The 17,823-nt window shown below is 40.6% G+C and overlaps 1 protein-coding gene across 6 annotated transcripts in view; it reads right to left on the bottom strand.

Annotated features, from left to right (window-relative positions):
* Positions 1-17,562, bottom strand: part of ralgapa2 (Ral GTPase activating protein catalytic subunit alpha 2) — a 182,579-nt gene extending 165,017 nt beyond the window's left edge. For 2 of the 6 annotated variants that reach the window (XM_057858642.1, XM_057858645.1), the window contains exon 1: positions 17,136-17,561. In XM_057858642.1, coding sequence (XP_057714625.1) covers positions 17,136-17,241 — 106 coding nt within the window. In that variant the 5' untranslated portion in view covers positions 17,242-17,561. Of the gene's footprint in view, positions 1-17,135 lie in introns of all 6 variants that reach the window. The other 4 variants (XM_057858646.1, XM_057858647.1, XM_057858644.1 and 1 more) reach the window with 4 other exon arrangements.
* Between the last annotated feature and the right edge of the window lie 261 nt (positions 17,563-17,823).

Raw genomic sequence — 17,823 nt, 5'->3', positions numbered from 1 at the left:
TTGATTTTTTAATTTACATGTATTATTCTGATGACATTTGGTGTTGAATGATATAAAATAAACCAAGACCCTAAACTGGATGAAAATGAATAACGAACAAGCCTACCTGAATTTACTGATTTATTTGATACTATTTGAGAACCACTTTCCATCTACTTTACTACACAAACTGTTATAACTGCCATTTTGATACAATAAGCTATAAAAATGGTTTTAATAGCTTCCAAGATACGTATATAAGGTGATGTGCATGATAATTAATGTAGCCTACATATCAGAAATAGGTAATTATTGCATTTTTAATTTCTATACACCCACTTCATTCAATTTTTTAATTCACTCAATACTTCCAACACAAAAAAATCAGGATTTTAACTCAAAAGCTATTAAGTAGCTAATATTTTTTGTTTTGTTGTTTTTAAGGTGAGGAAGCATGTGACTGACTGAGTCAGACATCGCAAAGCAGGTGGTGGAAGTGCTCAAACCAATGCTTTTGGCAACAAAGGTCATATATGAAGACCCACCACTTTTATCATTGCCCCACTCCAAGCTCAAATGCTGACTGACACCTACAGCACCGTTAAATTTTTTTAAAAAAAGATTTAAAACTTTAAAGAAATTAAGGGTGCCATTCATCATGATCCCTCCAAAGGATATCAGTGGTTGTGGTTTGTTTCCTCTATATGTGCAGGTACACAATTTGCAGTAGATTTATATTTTACAGCAATGTTGCATAGAACAGGTGCCACCATTTAATAAATGACTTAAAGTCTTTTTTTCTATTTTGAAATATATATATTTTTGTTTGTTTGTTTCAACAATTGTATCATAGAATATCCTGTATCAAATTTCTGACCAATATATCGATAATCGCTGTATCGCGATATTGTGAGATAATCGTTATCGTGAGCCTTGTATCGCGAATTGTATCGTATTGCGAGGTGCCCCGAGGTTCCCACTCCTAATTAGCACATCGTTCAATCCACTACACAACTGGAAGTAAGTGTCCGATCGCGAGTGGAAACACACAACAACACCACCACCACAAAAGATGATACATACAGTGGGGAGAACAAGTATTTGATACACTGCCGATTTTGCTGGTTTTCGCACTTGCAAGCCATGTAGAGGTCTGTAATTTGTATCATAAATTCTCTTCAACTGTGAGGGACGGAATCTAATACAAAAATTCAGATAATCACATTGTATAATTTTTAAATAATAAATTTGTATTTAACTGCATGAAATAAGTATTTGATACATTACCAACTTAAATATTTCGGCTCTTAGTTTTTTTTTTAAGAACCCCTCCTGTTCTCCACTCATTACGGTAAGTAACTGCACCTGTTTGAACTTGTTACCTGTATAAAAGACTCCTGTTCACATGCTGAAACAAACAAACTCCAACCTCTCCACAATGGCCAAGACCAAAGAGCTGTGTAAGGACATCAGGGATAAAATAATAGACCTGCACAAGGCTGGGATGGGCTACAGGAAAATAAGCAAGCAGCTTGGTGAGAAGGTAACAACTGTTGGAGCGATTATTAGAAAATGCAAGAAGTTCAAGTTGACGGTCAATCTGCCTCGTTCTGGGGCTCCATGCAAGATCTCACCTCGTGGGGCATCACTGATCATGAGGAAGGTGAGGGATCAGCCCAGAACTACACGGCAGGACCTGGTCAATGACCTGAAGAGAGCTGGAACCACAGTCTCAAAGAAAACCATCGGAAACACATTACGCCGTCATGGATTAAAATCCTACAGCGCACGCAAGGTCCCGCTGCTGAAGCCAGTGCATGTCCAGACACGTCTGAAGTTTGCCACTGACCATCTGGATGATCCAGAGGAGCAATGGGAGAAGGTCATGTGGTCGAATGAGACCAAAATTGAACTTTTTGGTCTAAACTCGGCTCGTCGTGTTTGGAGGAAAAAGAAGGATGAGTACAACCCAAAGAACACCATCCCAACCGTGAAACATGGAGGAGGAAACATCATTTTTTTGGGGCTGCTTCTCTGCCAAGGGCACAGGACGACTGCACCGTATTGAGGGGAGGATGGATAGGGCTATGTATCGCCAGATCTTGGCTGACAACCTCCTTCCTTCAGTGAGAGCCCTGAAGATGGGTCGTGTCTGGGTCTTCCAGCATGACATCGACCCAAAGCACACAGCCAAGGCAACTAAAGAGTGGCTCCGTAAGAAGCATCTTAAGGTCCTGGAGTTGCCTAGCCAGTCACCAGATCTGAACCCGATAGAAAATCTATGGAGGGAGCTGAAAGTCCGTGTTGCCCGGCAGCAGCCCCGAAACCTGAAGGCTCTGGAGAAGATCTGCATGGAGGAGTAGGCCAAAATCCCTGCTGCAGTGTGTGCAAACCTTGTCAAGGACTACAGGAAACGTTTGGTATCTGTAATAGCAAACAAAGGTTTCTGTACCAAATATTAAGTTCGATTTTTGTGATGGATCAAATACTTATTTCATGCAATTAAATGCAAATTTATTATTTAAAAATGATTTTCTGTTTTTTTGTATTTCTCTTCACAGTTGAAGAGAACTTATACAAATTACAGACCTCTACATGCTTTGCAAGTGGGAAAACCAGCAAAATCGGCAGTGTATCAAATACTTTTTCCCCCTACTGTACAGGCGTTGCCTCTGTAGATATTTTACAAACATGAACAAAGAACGTAGGCTCGCAGCAGTGTTTCCCTCTCTCACTAACTCGCTTGGATGCTTTGTAGCGGCACTTCGTCGCGTGGCAGCGCGCTCTTCTTCACGTGAGCGCGTTCTTCTTCGCGTGAGGAAGCGCAAGGGCGCCCCCACTTGAGCATGAAAGCACCATAAAAACTAAAAGGCATGTATTTCAATATAATGGTAAATAATACACTTTAACACATATTGCCAAAGGTAGAACAACGACCTATATGCCAACAAATACCAATATTTTTTATTTCTAGTCGAAAAATGTTTCAGTAAAATGTTACATATTCTTGTGTATTTGCCACTTACAGTATTGCCTCAGTCAACATTGAGGCTTTGGGCCTCTTTTGACCTCATTGTGAGTTTGTAAGGTTGTGACTTCTGATTAAACGAACTCGATGCCAGTCAAAATGTTTGTTCTTCTTTTTCCCCAAATTAGAATCGATAAGAGAATCAATAAAGAATCGAATCGCTAAGCAGTATCGATAATCGGAACCGTAAAAATCGTCTCAATTCCCATCCTTAGTCATCGCAGTTTGATGATGTCTCAAAAAGTAAAATGAGAAACATTGAATGATGATGTCATTCGGTTTTACTGACAAGATAACAAACATTCTATGAGATAAATAACTATATTAAAAATCTGCTGGGATTTTAGACGACATTGTCCAGTCCACATACACACAAAACCCACTATGGCAAAATAAATAGTACTGTTTATTTTGATGAAGATAAAATAGGCATACAATGGGTGTGAGCAATATTCCGATTAGTCCCTTGATTCCCCATTAAAGTATAGCGCATCAATGCTTCTTGTCCAAACAGGAACCAGCAGCAAGCACCAGGAGGAAATCCTTCCTTCGCTAACAACATGGTTAGAACCAGTGATAGTTTGGTATTCCTGGAAACAACATGCAAGCTGTACTGCTCAACTGCTGAACAAACAGACTAGCTTTATCTTTAATTGCACACATGAGGAAGAAAAGCACATGCAGTTAGATAGTGCCTTGTTTTGGCCTTGACTTTGGGTTAAAAACGACTTGGCATTGAGCTCAGGTGCAGTATAATGAAACAACTTAGGTCGCAAAATTTAGTATATTATTACAGGGGTATTGGATGCCACAGAGAATGAGTGTGTTTAAATTTTAAGATCAATATAACATTGACAAAATCCCAATATGTTTTGCAAGTGGGTCAGAGTAGTGACAAGCAAAATTTCAGAGGTGTCAAGTCTCACGAAATTGGCATTATATGGCACATATTCTATTTATCATACATCTATATTACCACAGTGAAGGTCACCAAGTTTCACTCCTTTGCAGAATGAGTGTTGTGTTGTTAGCGACCGATTTGTTGAAAAGGACAAATCTTTTGAGACGTGAATGAGAACGTAGAATTTCTAAGAATTCAGTTCACCTAAATCAGGGGTGTCCAAACTTTTTTCCAAGGGGGCCAGATTTAGTGTGGTAAAAATGTGGGGGGCCGATCTTGGCTGACGTCCTTTACATAGAAAAATATATTTAAGCAAATTTTAGCAAGCCATTATGTGTATCACATTTGCTTTATTATTTTTTTAATTAATAATTTCAACGATCTCGCAACTAGCCTTTGTGGCGTTCTCTTTCGACTCTCGGGCTCTTGCGAAATACTGCTGCTGTAAAATTAAACTAGCTTCAAGTTGCTTCAATTCCTCGCTACGTCTCTTCCCTGCAATCCTGTCGTACATGCCAGTGTGTCTTGTTTGGTCATATCGCTTCACATTGAATTCTTTAAAAACAGCGACTGTCTCTTTACAAATGAGGGAGACAGTTTTTGCGTATTTTAGTGAAGAAGTAGTCCAATTTCCACCTATTCTTGAAGCGTCGGCCGTCGCAGTCAACTTTCTTTTTTTTGTTGATTGTCGCCATTTTAGAAAATTGGGAGTAAAAGGTCACACGGGGTAATGTTGCTTAGAGTGCTGCTGCCTTTTAGTGGGTAAATAATGAGCAGCATTTAGTGTGTAAGCTTTTTCATATGTTGGTAGCAGTACTGCTGACCAATTTATTCAGTCTGTGTGTGGGCCAGACGTTATTGATTTTATGAGAGAGGCTGGGGGCCGGATGAAATTTGACCACGGGCCGCATTTGGCCCCCGGGCCGGACCTTGGACATGTCTGACCTAAATGAACTGTACTGTCCATCACTGTGAGAACAGGTGGGCATTATTTAAGTTCCCCGTCAATACGCTATTTGTCGAGCTACATGTCCTCCGCATTGGCAACCCGTGGCAAAGTTATTTATCCAGGGCTAACAGTTATAATTAGGAGCAAAGTGGCCCCTGACTTAAAATTTTAGTGATGCAAGCAGAAGATTAAAAGGGGGCACACTGTAAAAAAAACATGCAAAGTTTTCCTCTAATTTTCACTGTTTAACCGATAAATACTTTAATAATAAATGCATAAAACTACAAGCCACTCATCCCGAAAAATGAATTTTCTCCCTTTTTTCATCGCGACCATCTCTTCACTGTCTGAGTCTGATTTATTCCCTCCATCGGCCTCCTTTGAAACAGTGCCGGCGGGTTTGTTGGAAAGAAAGTAGTCACTTAAGGCTAGGTTCAGACAACAGGTCTTCATGTACAATTCTGATTTTTCATCTTATGTTTTTTTTGGCGTGCCCGTTCCGACTGCCTTTTTCCATTGAGCCCGTTCATGTATTACGCATGCGCAATAATTAGCAGTCTGACCCGCGCTGAGCAAACTGACCCGCATGCACAGACGCATCAAAACAAATGACTACACATGTTGGTTCTACGTCATTGTAGGGTGATCATATTTTGATTTCCAAAAAGAGGACACAAATAACAGCCACAATAAACCCCGTTTACTCTTATATTCAGAGCTTATATCAGTTTGCCCTGACTCTTGGCCATGAAAGCAATATTGAAACATCGGTCATTAGGCGCACAGAAAGCAAACCGAGAATTCCCAGGCTTATTCTTTTTTTTTTTTTTCATTTTAGATTTTGACTGTAGTGAAGCCCACCTCCTGCTTAAAAGCCGAGTTCAAGCTAGGCACAAACGCTAAACACAGCTCAGTCGCTAATGCCATCCTGCCTGCCTCTCTCACTCTTTGCTGAAGTAATTTCTGCATGAATTCCGATTTGGGAGACCTTCAGACTGCCGCCACATTTCGAAAAATGAGTCCCGGATCGGATTTTAACCACATATGAAAGTGACCTAGATCAGATTTGAAATGGTCAACCTCAATGCCTCTCTCGAGTCAGAAAAACACCCAAAAATCTTATTTGCGCATTACGACCTGCGCTCTTATCCTGTCATTTTCGCCATTGTTCGCAAGTGCTCAAGTGCTGTCAAGTTTTCCCCGACCCCAATTATAACCTGCCCCACATATCATCCAGCTCAAACATCTTGTTCTTCTGTTATATTTTCCCTTGGCAAACCACATTACTGCCAACTAGTGGATTTAACAGTGAAGGAGTTTGTCAGCAAAAACAACCAAAAAAACTTGCAATGTTACTGGTCGCGCATGTGTGAGTAGATGAAAAAATACTCCTACTGGCTTTATTTCAGTCACAAAATGAGACAATTTTGTCACAGTTAAGAGCCCTGGTATCTTGTACCACTGTAGCTGCCATAACTTTTAATTCAAGATGGCTGAATGCTTGTGCAGCCCAAGTACTGCAAGTTGCAAGGAAGAAATATGTATCTAAGTGCTGCTAAACACGCAGCAATGGCTTAATGACTGATTATGAAACAATTTTTATTGAAAAGTAGATGATCAAATTTGACAAAATTTAATTCATAGCTCTTGTGTGTACATGTGGGCATAGCCATGCACATAGTTATCGTTTATTAATGGGGTGAAGTTTATTAATGAGTCCATGCTTAAGTAAAATATTATTCTTCCTAGGGTCCATGACAACGGTATATTTTAAATATTGCAAAAATACAACAATATATATGCAATACATTAATTCATATGTGTTTGTAGACAATGCATAGTAGTTGTAAAACAGAAACCAGGAACAATTTGGCACTTGATGGCACTTTGTCATCAATTATGACAATAAAATTTGGAACTAAATTGTTTCAAGTGGGTGCCACAGAGCCCATTTCTAAAGACGTCAAATTACTCTAGCTGGCCACAAACACAATAAGCAACACACATATACAGAATAAAATTGAGAGCCCTCAAAATTATGCACAATTACACATTATGGCTGCTACAAGCAGTTATTTTAGTAGTTGACTAACCACTAATTCTTTTAAAAGCTTACTCAGCTAATCGGATCAAATATGACAACACATTTGCAAGTGAAATTGCCCAAGAACTAATATTAGGATACGATATACACAGAGGTTGGTTCTGCTGGAGCATATTCAATTTGTTTATGATTGATGTGTCCGCAAGTTGTTTTTGACAACCACGTCTCTGTGCAGACCATCCACATGGGAACTTTCCGTGCAGCTTACTTGTTGAAATTTTTTAAATCACGCTGACATTTCTGCAAAAACAATATATGATGGATGAGCTACTGGTGAGGATTTATAGATTACTGAAAACACTGAAGACTTACTTTTTCTCTCAGAGCGAAGTGCATGAGCTCGCTCACAAAAAGTCCTAACACTTCTGGTTTTCTGTGCTCAGCACCAAGTACGCATCAATGACATGCTCACACTATTCATAACGCTTCTGGTTCTACACCGCTTGTGGCAAAATAAGAGCACCTGATTCACAATGTACTGCAAAAATGAACTAAGATGTGCCTTACAGGGTGAATAACCCACGAGCCGGAATGGAGCCCCTGGCTGCCCGTGGGTTATGCATTTGACACCGCTGCCTTAACTTTTAATTGAGGGCTTCTTATAACGCGAAATACTGGTGCAGAAGTATTAATTGTATCCTGATTTGGTTTTAATAAGATCCAGAATAGAAAGTGCCCCTTGTCCTGACAGTAATTGCATTTATTCTGCCCAAAATCCCGTGTATTTAACTTTCCCCATTTTCACAATTTCTCCAAGTCCACACGGAGTCTGTCACTGACCCACATTTATCTCAGTTAAAGGGTATGTAGCGGCAAAGGGGGTGTGAGACATCAATAGAACCGTTATGTGCCAAGATAACAAATATTGATAAAGTTAACAAAAAAATCAATCACATTAATGAGCAATTATCGAAAATAGATCGAAAATGACGAACATTTCCGAAAGTGTTCCGGAAACAGCCGAATGGGGCAGGGACGTCACAACAAGTGAATGAAAGTCGAGGCGGAGCCAGGTGCCATTGTTTTTTATCGACGAGAGAGTAGCGTTCGGGTTTGTTCGACCAAAACATCACTAGAATGGTTCAAAACTGCTGTGCTATGTGGTGTACAAATAGCTATTTATCGGAATATAGTATCCATGAGTTCCTGAACGCGAAAAAAAAAAGCTGGACTACGCAGACAATGGGTAAAGTTCGTCCGTGCAAAGAGGGCTAATTTTCTAGACACAGCCTCCGGCACGGTTTTCTATGGTGCGCATTTTCCACTTGAAAGCTTCTCAAACTATGGACAAGTGAAATCGGGTTTTGCTAAAAGATTGCTGCTCAAAGGAGATGCGGTGCCGACCAACGCGCAGCCACCTAAATGTCCCGAGATATCAAGAAAGAGGACGATGACTAGCAAAGGAGGCTAAGGCTAAGCAAAGGAGGGGAGCAGCCAAGCTCGAAATGGCCAGAGTGAGTACTCTTTTATAATAAAAAAATGTCACGCATTGGATAAAGGACTGGACACATGTATAAATTATCGTTCGTAAAATATATAGAACAAATCCTCTGATCCCATTCATATTTGTGTCTGTTGGCAGAGCGAAAAGCTATGATAGCACAATAAATGATAATTATTCTATGCATTCCTTTATTTTGCAGTCACAGTGTATCAGCTTCACAAAAAGAAATGCAAAACAAATCATTGGTGTTTCTCACACGATCTGCTGCCGATGTTTCATCAGCGTCATTGCTCCCCTCAATGACCGTTTCATTACGCTGCATTGGCGTTCGTTTGGGCTCAAATTGGTAACCTAAAACACCGATTAAAGCTTCGTAACTCTCCTCGTCACCATTAGATGAACATTCGATACGTCCTTCTACGTCGGATTCGTCGCTGAAACTAGAAACGAAATTGTCTGCCATCATCGCCGCCATTCAGTATTAAAGCACTGAGCCTTTTTCTTGTTGAAGAAACACTCCTCACTGTCAATTCTGAATTCTCTTTTATTGACAACGAGGGGTGTTTCTTCATGAGGGAACCTAGAATATGTGCAGGACGAACACAATGCATCAGCATAAACAGCTCAAAACACCCCTAATTCTCCCCTCACTAGTAGGAATTATATTGATGCAGACAGGCGCTGCCCCCCTAGTGGCCGGTGGCACTCTCTTCACTTGTCGTGGCACACAATCTGCCAGATCTCGGGCGCCGGTCGTTTTAGCTTGACAATCGAGCCAAATTTCTCTCATTTTCTTGTGTGTAATTACACGAAGTGGCATGATATGAATACAAAGGGCATGCGTTTATGGATAAATGATGGAATATTAACATTTTCCCAGGGCATGACATACCCTTTAAGGGTTATCGAGTCCACCATATGGTGACGGTTTTCATAGGAAGGTGTCTAGCGGGATTGCTGATATTCAATTCATTTCAAACAATCTATGTTTAGAATGTATGAGTACAAATGCATATGTTTTTTCTGAATATACTACATCTCACAATAATGTATATCACATCAATTAATATTACCTTGCAATTGTCTTGAAAATAAAATCCATCATGCTAAAGAGTTAATTAAGGAAATTACGCTAGTCCTTTTAATCTGAATTCAGTAAACTGAGTCTGTACAACTTGCATGTGGTCAAGGAAGGTACATGTTTGTTAAGAGTGACTTAAGATACACTCCACTTTTGACACTACACTCACATTGTATGAACAATGAACGAAAGTGAATGTAACTGCAGCAATGCTAACACTTTGCAGCAGCATGCTTACCCTCAATTACTTGTTTATAACACTGCTCAAGGAGCATGAATGTACTGTAAGCAAGAAATTAGTGTACACAATATTTCAATGAAATCAATAATAATATACAGTCCTTTGAAGCTACTTGGACTACCAGATATTATGAAAAGCATTTCCCCACAGGATTTGTTTTCCTTGTTTCATTCTTTAATTGTGCATCCTATGTAAAATATATGGTTTGTTAATGTTTTTCTAAATCAAAATATGTAATGTTATCAGGATATAAATTTACCAGAGTACTGGGCACCCCACCCAAAATAGCCACCAGCTACTCACACTGCCGTAAAAAAAAAAGAAGCACTTGTCGTTAGAGTTGTCTAATAATATGGGCCACCCGAAAGTATCGTCTAATAAAAGCATTTAAATTAATGTCATAAAATATCAGTATTGGTTTTGCGTCAGTATATATACTGGGTTATAAGTTAATGGACAAGCCTGCAGCCTTTGTGCGTGGGCTGGTCACAGCTTAGCACAGCAGCTTTGCTTAGTGTGACCTCTAGATGTCTCCAAACGATGATGCTTGGGATTTGTCTTTTAAGTCTAAGTCTTTTATTACCTTTTCATTGCCTCAAAATATTTTTTGCATGTGTTCCCGTCTCATACTTTTAGCATTGTGTTTTCTTGTGATAGCTTTAAAGGAGAGTGTTGATCTTAGTCACACAAGCTACGTTCATACTACAGGTCTTAATGCACGAATCCGATTTTTCGTGTTTTTCCGACTCGAGTGAGGCATTAACTTGACGGTCTGAATGTGACAAGTCGCATAGAACTGGACCATTTCAAATCCGATCTGGGTCACTTTCGTATGTGGTTCAAATCCGATCTGGGCCACATTTTTCCAGACTGTCGCGGCGGTCTGTACTGTCCAATCTCTCAAATCGGAATTCATGCAGCAATTACGTCATCAAAAAGCGAGAGAGACGCCACGGTAGCGATGCAGCTGTGCGTTATTAGCGCCTAGCTTTCCTTGAACACGGCTTTTTAGGAAGGGTCGGACTTGACAACAGTCATAAAAAAAATAAAAATGGGTTGAGGATAAGCCTGTGGATGATCGGTTTTCTGTCTGCTCTATATAAGCAATATTTCAACATTGTTTACACGGCCGAGAGTCGGGGCAAACGACGTACGTGCGTGTGTGTGACATGCACAGACAGTGCATGCATGCTATCGATCCATATACTTTGAATATAAGCCTAAACTGGGATTATTTATGTCTGTTATTTGTGTCCTCTTTTTAAAAAGCAAAGTACGATATCCCTGGAATGACGGATGACAGCCAGCATGTGTGGTCATTTGTTTTGATGCTTCTGCGCATGCGGGTCGTCTTGCTCAGCGCTTCTCGGACTGCGAATTAGTGCGCATTCGTAATACTTGAATGGTCTCAATGGACAAAGGCAGTCTGAACGGGCACGCCAAAAAAACAGATATGACAAAAAATCGGATTCATGCATTAAGACCTGTAGTATGAACGTAGCCATAGTGTATTTAAACCACCCTTATTTGACATTACTATGTTTAAGTATTTTCTTGTCATTTTTAGTGCGTTCTTCCTGTATGCATCTAAACAAAACAAGTTGAAAACGCACGGTAGGACTTTGGGTATCAAATAAGTTTCTTGTAGGACGTTACACCGGAGTAGGACATTTTGGCATAACACCGGGAGATTAGGACTTTATGATAATTAGAGCTGAAACGAATACTCGAGCAACTCGAGTAACTCGAGTTTAAAAACTGATCCGAGTAATTTTATTCACCTCGAGTAATCGTTTATTTTGACAGCTCTAAGCATCACGTTTCGCTCGGACTACTTTTAATGCGGGACAACGCGCCGACGTCACGTGCGTAGAGGAAGAAGCAATAAAAAAATATAAAAAACATTTCCGCAGCCGACAGCCGCTCCAAACTACGCCGACGTTGCTAAAAACTAGCCCGCATGATGTTAAGTTGGTAGCAGGTAGCATCTGAGGAGTCTCATAGAGATCACATGTGTGTTGAACTAGATGCAATACGATAGACTCGGCCGCGTCTGGGCAGAGGTAATAAACAGCGGCCATCTTAAAGCAGTAGAGCGCTAAGCGCTAGTAAAGAGCGCTAAGCGCTAGTAAAGAGCGCTAAGCGCTAGTAAAGAGCGCTAAGCGCTAGTAAAGAGCGCTAAGCGCTAGTAAAGAGCGCTAAGCGCTAAAAAATAAGATTAACGTTACTGTCTGAGTCACTAGCTCACGCAACGTTAGCCCTGCGGAGGGCTAGGTTTCTATTAATTATGACCACTTTCGATGCGTGGCTAATGTGTCTTACATACAGGCTTTAACATAACATAGCTTTGTGGAGTGATAAGGGTGTAAAATAAAAACTCAATAATGCTAACTATCAATTTTAGCTTAGTAGTCATTGCTGGATAAAACACCAAGTAGCACTGGTCCCTAATGTGCTCCAATACAGCCTGTATCATACATTTATCTTGAACACTGCAAAAACACAAAATCCTATCAGGACTTACAGTTTAGACCAGTGCTTCTCAATTATTTTCTGTTACGCCCCCCCAAGGAAGACGTAAATGTTTCGCGCCCCCCCCAACTCTCTGCCGCCACTGTAAATAGTATCATTCGTCTATATTACTATTATAAGTACGCCTCAGCCTAACATTGTCCTTTTTTTTCTATTAAAGAAAAAAAGTAACATAGATCAACTTATAATAAAGTATAACTTCTTTAACATTGTGTTGCTTGTAACAGAAAAGACTTAACGCGCATCAATTTGCCTGAAGTTAAAAAAAAAAAAAGTCACATCCAAACTGTAAAAATACACTCAAGGTACATTTTTGACCATTTGATACTGAAAAATAAAATGTAATAAAATCAGTAAATAATAACAAATTCAAATTGATTAGAAACATTTACTCTTCAGGACAACAAAACAAAACTGAATAGAAGGGGGGGGGGGGGTGTCTTTGGACAGAAGGAAAGTTTTTATTTTCGCTGATTCACCACAGTGCTCACTGGTTTACTGATATAACACTGACAAAGCGGGACGATTGTGAAAATTGGCAGTATTCGGCACATTTTCGCTGAAAAATAGTCAAGCGGCTTATCAATGAGATTGAGGTCTAATGTCTTTAAGTGGCGTCTTAACTGATTTGGCTTCTCCGCTATAATCATTTTTAGACTCAGTAAACAGTGGTCTTTCCTCATTTTCCACTATATTAAAAGTCAAAGGCAAACGGCCCGAAAAAAGCGCATTCTCGGCGGCCGAGGGAGAACCGTAGGTGAGGGCGGTGGTCGTGACGATCCCAAGCCGAAAACGGCACTTCTCGGCCGGACACGTGAGAACCGAAGAAGACAGTGGGTCGCTGCGTGAGTCCAGCTCTGCATGAGTCTCTTCCGTGTGCTCTTGCTTACTTCAAAAATACTGCACGCACTTTGAAAATGAGAGCGCCACTGCCACCCACGGAGTGGATGTGCAAGTACACTTTATTCTAGTACGGCAAAAAAAAAAAAAAAAAGCATGTTCCCCGAGGTCGCTCGCGCACCCCCTGGCATCGCTCTGCGCCCCCCTGGGGAGGCGCGCCCCACCATTTGAGAAGTACTGGTTTAGACTAACTTAAAACTTAACTAGAACTTAAAAATGGCTTGACACAAATAGAAATTCAATTGAAACACGTGGGAAAAAATCCTAACTTTTAAGTGATGTGTGTTATCAAGCGTAATGGCATTTTTAAGTATAAATATATATATATATATTTTTTAATAAGATCTAAAGGTTTTTTGAATGAAAGCAGTGAATTTGTCTTTTTTTTTATTCTAGTTACATCTGAGATGCAATTGTTGGCTGTTTTCAACAATATACATCGAAAATAAAGACATTGATTGACTGAAAATGGTTCAAGATTAGATGAAATGTCTTGTTTTCTCATGTATATTTATAATTGCTCTTCACCTAAAAATATATTTGTTTTATCCGATTACTCGATTAATCGATAGAATTTTCAGTCGATTACTCGATTACTAAAATATTCGATAGCTGCAGCCCTAATGATAATTGTGTAGGTCCTTATGGAAAATGTGGTTTGCCATCAGGCAAAACACTACCACTTTTGTCCACTGGCATCACCAAAATCATCAAAACTGAGTCGAAAAAAGTGTTGCTTTAGGTCCACAACTGCATATATCGGCATCGGTTTGATATCGGTATTTGATATTTAGAATTGGAAAGAATCGGGATATCAGTTATCGGTTAAAAAGACATTATCGGACAACTCTACTTGTCACCCTTCCCAAGATGATGATAGATGTTTAATCATCCTTCTGTTGAACATTTGAATGAGTGTAGATGTCCATTCCATTTGAAACAGTCACTCTCAACCCTTCCACATCCAATGGATTAGACGTCTAGCGCTGTCAATGGCAGACAATGAGGTAAGCAGTGTCTGACCAAGTGAGTATGCAATATAGTGTATCTCAAAAGTAAGTACACCCCTCGCATTTCTGCAGATATTTCAGTATATCTTTTCGTAGGACAACACTGACAAAATGACACTTTGACACAATGAAAAGTAGTCTGTGTGCAGCTTATATAACAGAGTCAATTTATTTTCCCCTCAAATTAACCCAAAATATACCCATTAATATCTAAACCCCTGGCAACAAAAGTGAGTGCACCCCATAGTGCAATATTCACATACATGTTAACTGTCAATATTTTATGTAGCCACCACAATTATCCAGAACTGACTTTACTCTCCAGGGCATGGAGTTGACCAGCGCTTCACAGGTTGCCACTGGAATGACCTTCCACTCCTCCATGACGACCTTGCAGAGCTTTCGGATATTTAAGACTTTGCGCAACTCGACTTTCCGCTTGAGGATCCCCCAAAGATGTTCTATTGGGTTCAAGTCTGGAGAAATGCTTGACCAGCCCATCACTATCTCTTCAGTTAAGCAGTGGTCATCTTGGAGGTGTGTTTGGTGGAGGGGATCATGCTCTGCTGCAGTATTTCACAGTACATGCTAGAGTTCATGTTTCCCTCCATGGAATTTAACTCTCCAACACCTGCAGCTCTCTCACTGTTCAGAGGGGACCCTGCTCTTTTAAAATGCTGGATGATCTTAGCCACTGTGCTGCAGCTCAGTTTCAGGGTGTTGGAAATTTTCTAGTAGCCTTGGCCATCTTCATGTAGCGCAATAATACGTCTTTTAAGATCCTCAGAGAGTTCTTTGCCATGTGGTGCCATGTTGGAGCTTTCAGTGACAGGCATGAGAGAATGTGAGAACTGCACTACAAATCTGGACACAGCTGCTCCCTATGCACACCTGGACCTAGTAACACTAACGAGTTACATGACATTTTGGAGGGAAACTGACAAGCAGTACTCAATTTGGACATTTAGGGATGTAGTTTCTAAGGGGTGTACTCACTTTTGATGCTAGGGGTTTGGATATTAATGGCTACATTTTGAGTTATTTTGAGGGGAAAATAAATTAACTGTATTATATAAGCTGCGCACAGACTACTTTTCATTGTGTCAAAGTGTAATTTTGTCAGTGTTGTCCCATGAAAAGATATACCGTAATTTCTGGACTATTGGGCGCCCCTGATTACAACCCTCACCCCGTACATTTTTAAAAGAAAAACCATTTTGTACATACATAAGCCTCTCCTGCCTATAAGCCGCGTGTGCCCACTTAGTAACAAAAGACATTGACAAAGAAATACAGTTTTCAAACGTTTAATAACACACCTTTAACTTTTCGTTCCAAACAGCGCCGGCAAACACGGCAGTTATATAGCAGCGGCACGGAAGTTGCATAGCATCAGCATGGCAGTGCAGCACTAATTGTGCTGGTTAATAAAAACATAAAAGTCTTTGTTAGCAATCTTCATCTTCCTCCTGTGCATTCAAACCATGAAAGTCTTCACCCTCAGTGTCAGATATGAAGACGCTCAGATGCACTTCACCACGCACGCACCTACTCAGTCTCTCCTTCGCGTCACCTTTAATGTCTCCCATAATGAGGCATCTTCACTCCCAGCCTGTGCCGTCCTCCTTGCAGCAGACTGGGCCCTCAAAAGCCGTTGGTGATGGCGGACTCTTTCACAGCGCTTCACGCTGCCAGGCTGCCACGGCAAACCTGTACAAAAGCTGTTCTTCGCATGTGGCGAGTCTTGCCAAACGATCTCTCGCCGCTCGTCATCAAAGCGTCCCATACAACTCGGATGGCCAATTTAATTTCTTCTAGCATTTTCCATGATGCAGGTCTGCCAAATGTACTCATGCACAAAGACGAGGGTCCGCCACCTCTATTCATGCACAACGCACAAAGTTAAACTACAGGTAGTAGTTCAAACTAGCGTCTTCCTCGACACATATATTCCACGTATCTCACTCCCACATTCCATGCTCGAGCGCCCCCTGGCGGCCGTCAGAAAAATACACAAATTGGCCGCATCATTGCACACGCCGCAGGACCCAAAATGAGAGAAAAAAGTAGCTGCTTGTAGTCCGGAAATTACGGTACTTAAATACCTGCAAAAATGCGAGGGGTGTACTCACTTTTGTGATGCACTGTAATATAGCAGGCCTATTAAAATGTATCAGTACAATATAGGCATCAGCTCATGCCATACAAAGGGTTGTCAGATTCGGTATCTGGAGCCACAAAAACGGTATCGGTCAATTTGTAATAATATTTTTTAATTGATGCAATTCATTGATGAATTTGAAAAAGAAAGAATCAAATCAAATCAATTATCAAACCAATCTTTTCTTTTTAATCACTTCCAACAAGTTTACTATGATTTGTTTCGAAACATGATTGAATGAGTGACTTTGTAACGGACTTAAATACATGAATTGAAAGAGAATCATTTAGTAATATTCGACAACTTTAACCTCTCAATTGCTCCAGGCGATAGAGAGGAGCTGTCAGTATTCTTACTTCAGTCAAATTGCCTAGTATTGGTGCTATTGCTGGCAATTTAAGTTGCGCGAATTTTATCAGTAAAGACAAAGGAATTAATGAAAACAATGGTTCTGGTAAGCAGCTCGGAGAGCGATGCTCTAACGAGGCACCACAGTCGTTAGCATTATCAGCCTGGTTAGCATCCACGTTGCATCACAATAGATTATTGTTACGTCAAGCAAAATGCACGGACGCGAGGACGGCGTGATAAACATGCCACACAGCAAGTCAAGACATTTAGGACACAAGCGGAACCTGTCAGAATGCTTTGTCAAGCAAGCCCAGTGACAGTCTGCTTGCTTGCCTGGTGAAACCAGCCGGGCGAGCGACCTGAGTGAAGATTGACTATTGCCAGGCAGCTAGCTCGCTCCATTAGCTTAGCATCAGCGATGCAGCATCAAAATCCACGATGACAATTCACTCACCCAACAGAGAGCGCAGGTGTTTCAGCCGCGTCAGAACATCCTTCTTTGGGTCCAAAACTTTCTGTGTAGATTTCTTGACGTCTCCATGGCCCCTTCGAGTGAACATTCCGCTGTAAAATGCAACCGTGGAAGCCGAACACCTGTGTTGTTACCATACACCGAGGAGGCTCCAGTGTGACTGTCACTTCCCTCACCACTACTCGATGCTTGCTCGGTAAACATTCGCCCAACAGCCGCCAGTGTTTTTTCCTCTTTTTTTTCTGGCTGGAGTGTAAACACGGAAGCGCGTCTCACACTGAGGAGTGGTCTGTCTATATGAGTACGCCTACTCTATTCTATATGTGAGTCGATGGTGGGTTAATACAAATTTAAATGATGCAAAATTTAATAACATGACTATAAGTGTTATCTTTGTTTTCTATTCTATTGTCTAGCATTGCCATCTTACACTTTCAGAGTATCTGTATAACTGCCGCGCAATCAAATGTTCATTTGCTCAAGGTAAAGTAGTTATTAATAAACGACTCAATGCGCGAACATTTTTTGCGACATAGTACAACAAAATATATTTAGTATTGCAGGTTGACGACTCAGGGCTTTATGGCGCCTCCTGGTGTTGTGGATTAGAATGTCACATGAAACATAAAAATAGATCACTATTGACCTAACGCAAATTTTACAAAAAGTT

The sequence above is a fragment of the Corythoichthys intestinalis genome, chromosome 15 (assembly GCF_030265065.1).
Source record: "Corythoichthys intestinalis isolate RoL2023-P3 chromosome 15, ASM3026506v1, whole genome shotgun sequence".
Taxonomy (NCBI): Eukaryota; Metazoa; Chordata; class Actinopteri; order Syngnathiformes; family Syngnathidae; genus Corythoichthys; species Corythoichthys intestinalis.
Note: the sequence above shows the minus strand (reverse complement) of the source record. Positions and strands in the feature narration are given on the sequence as shown.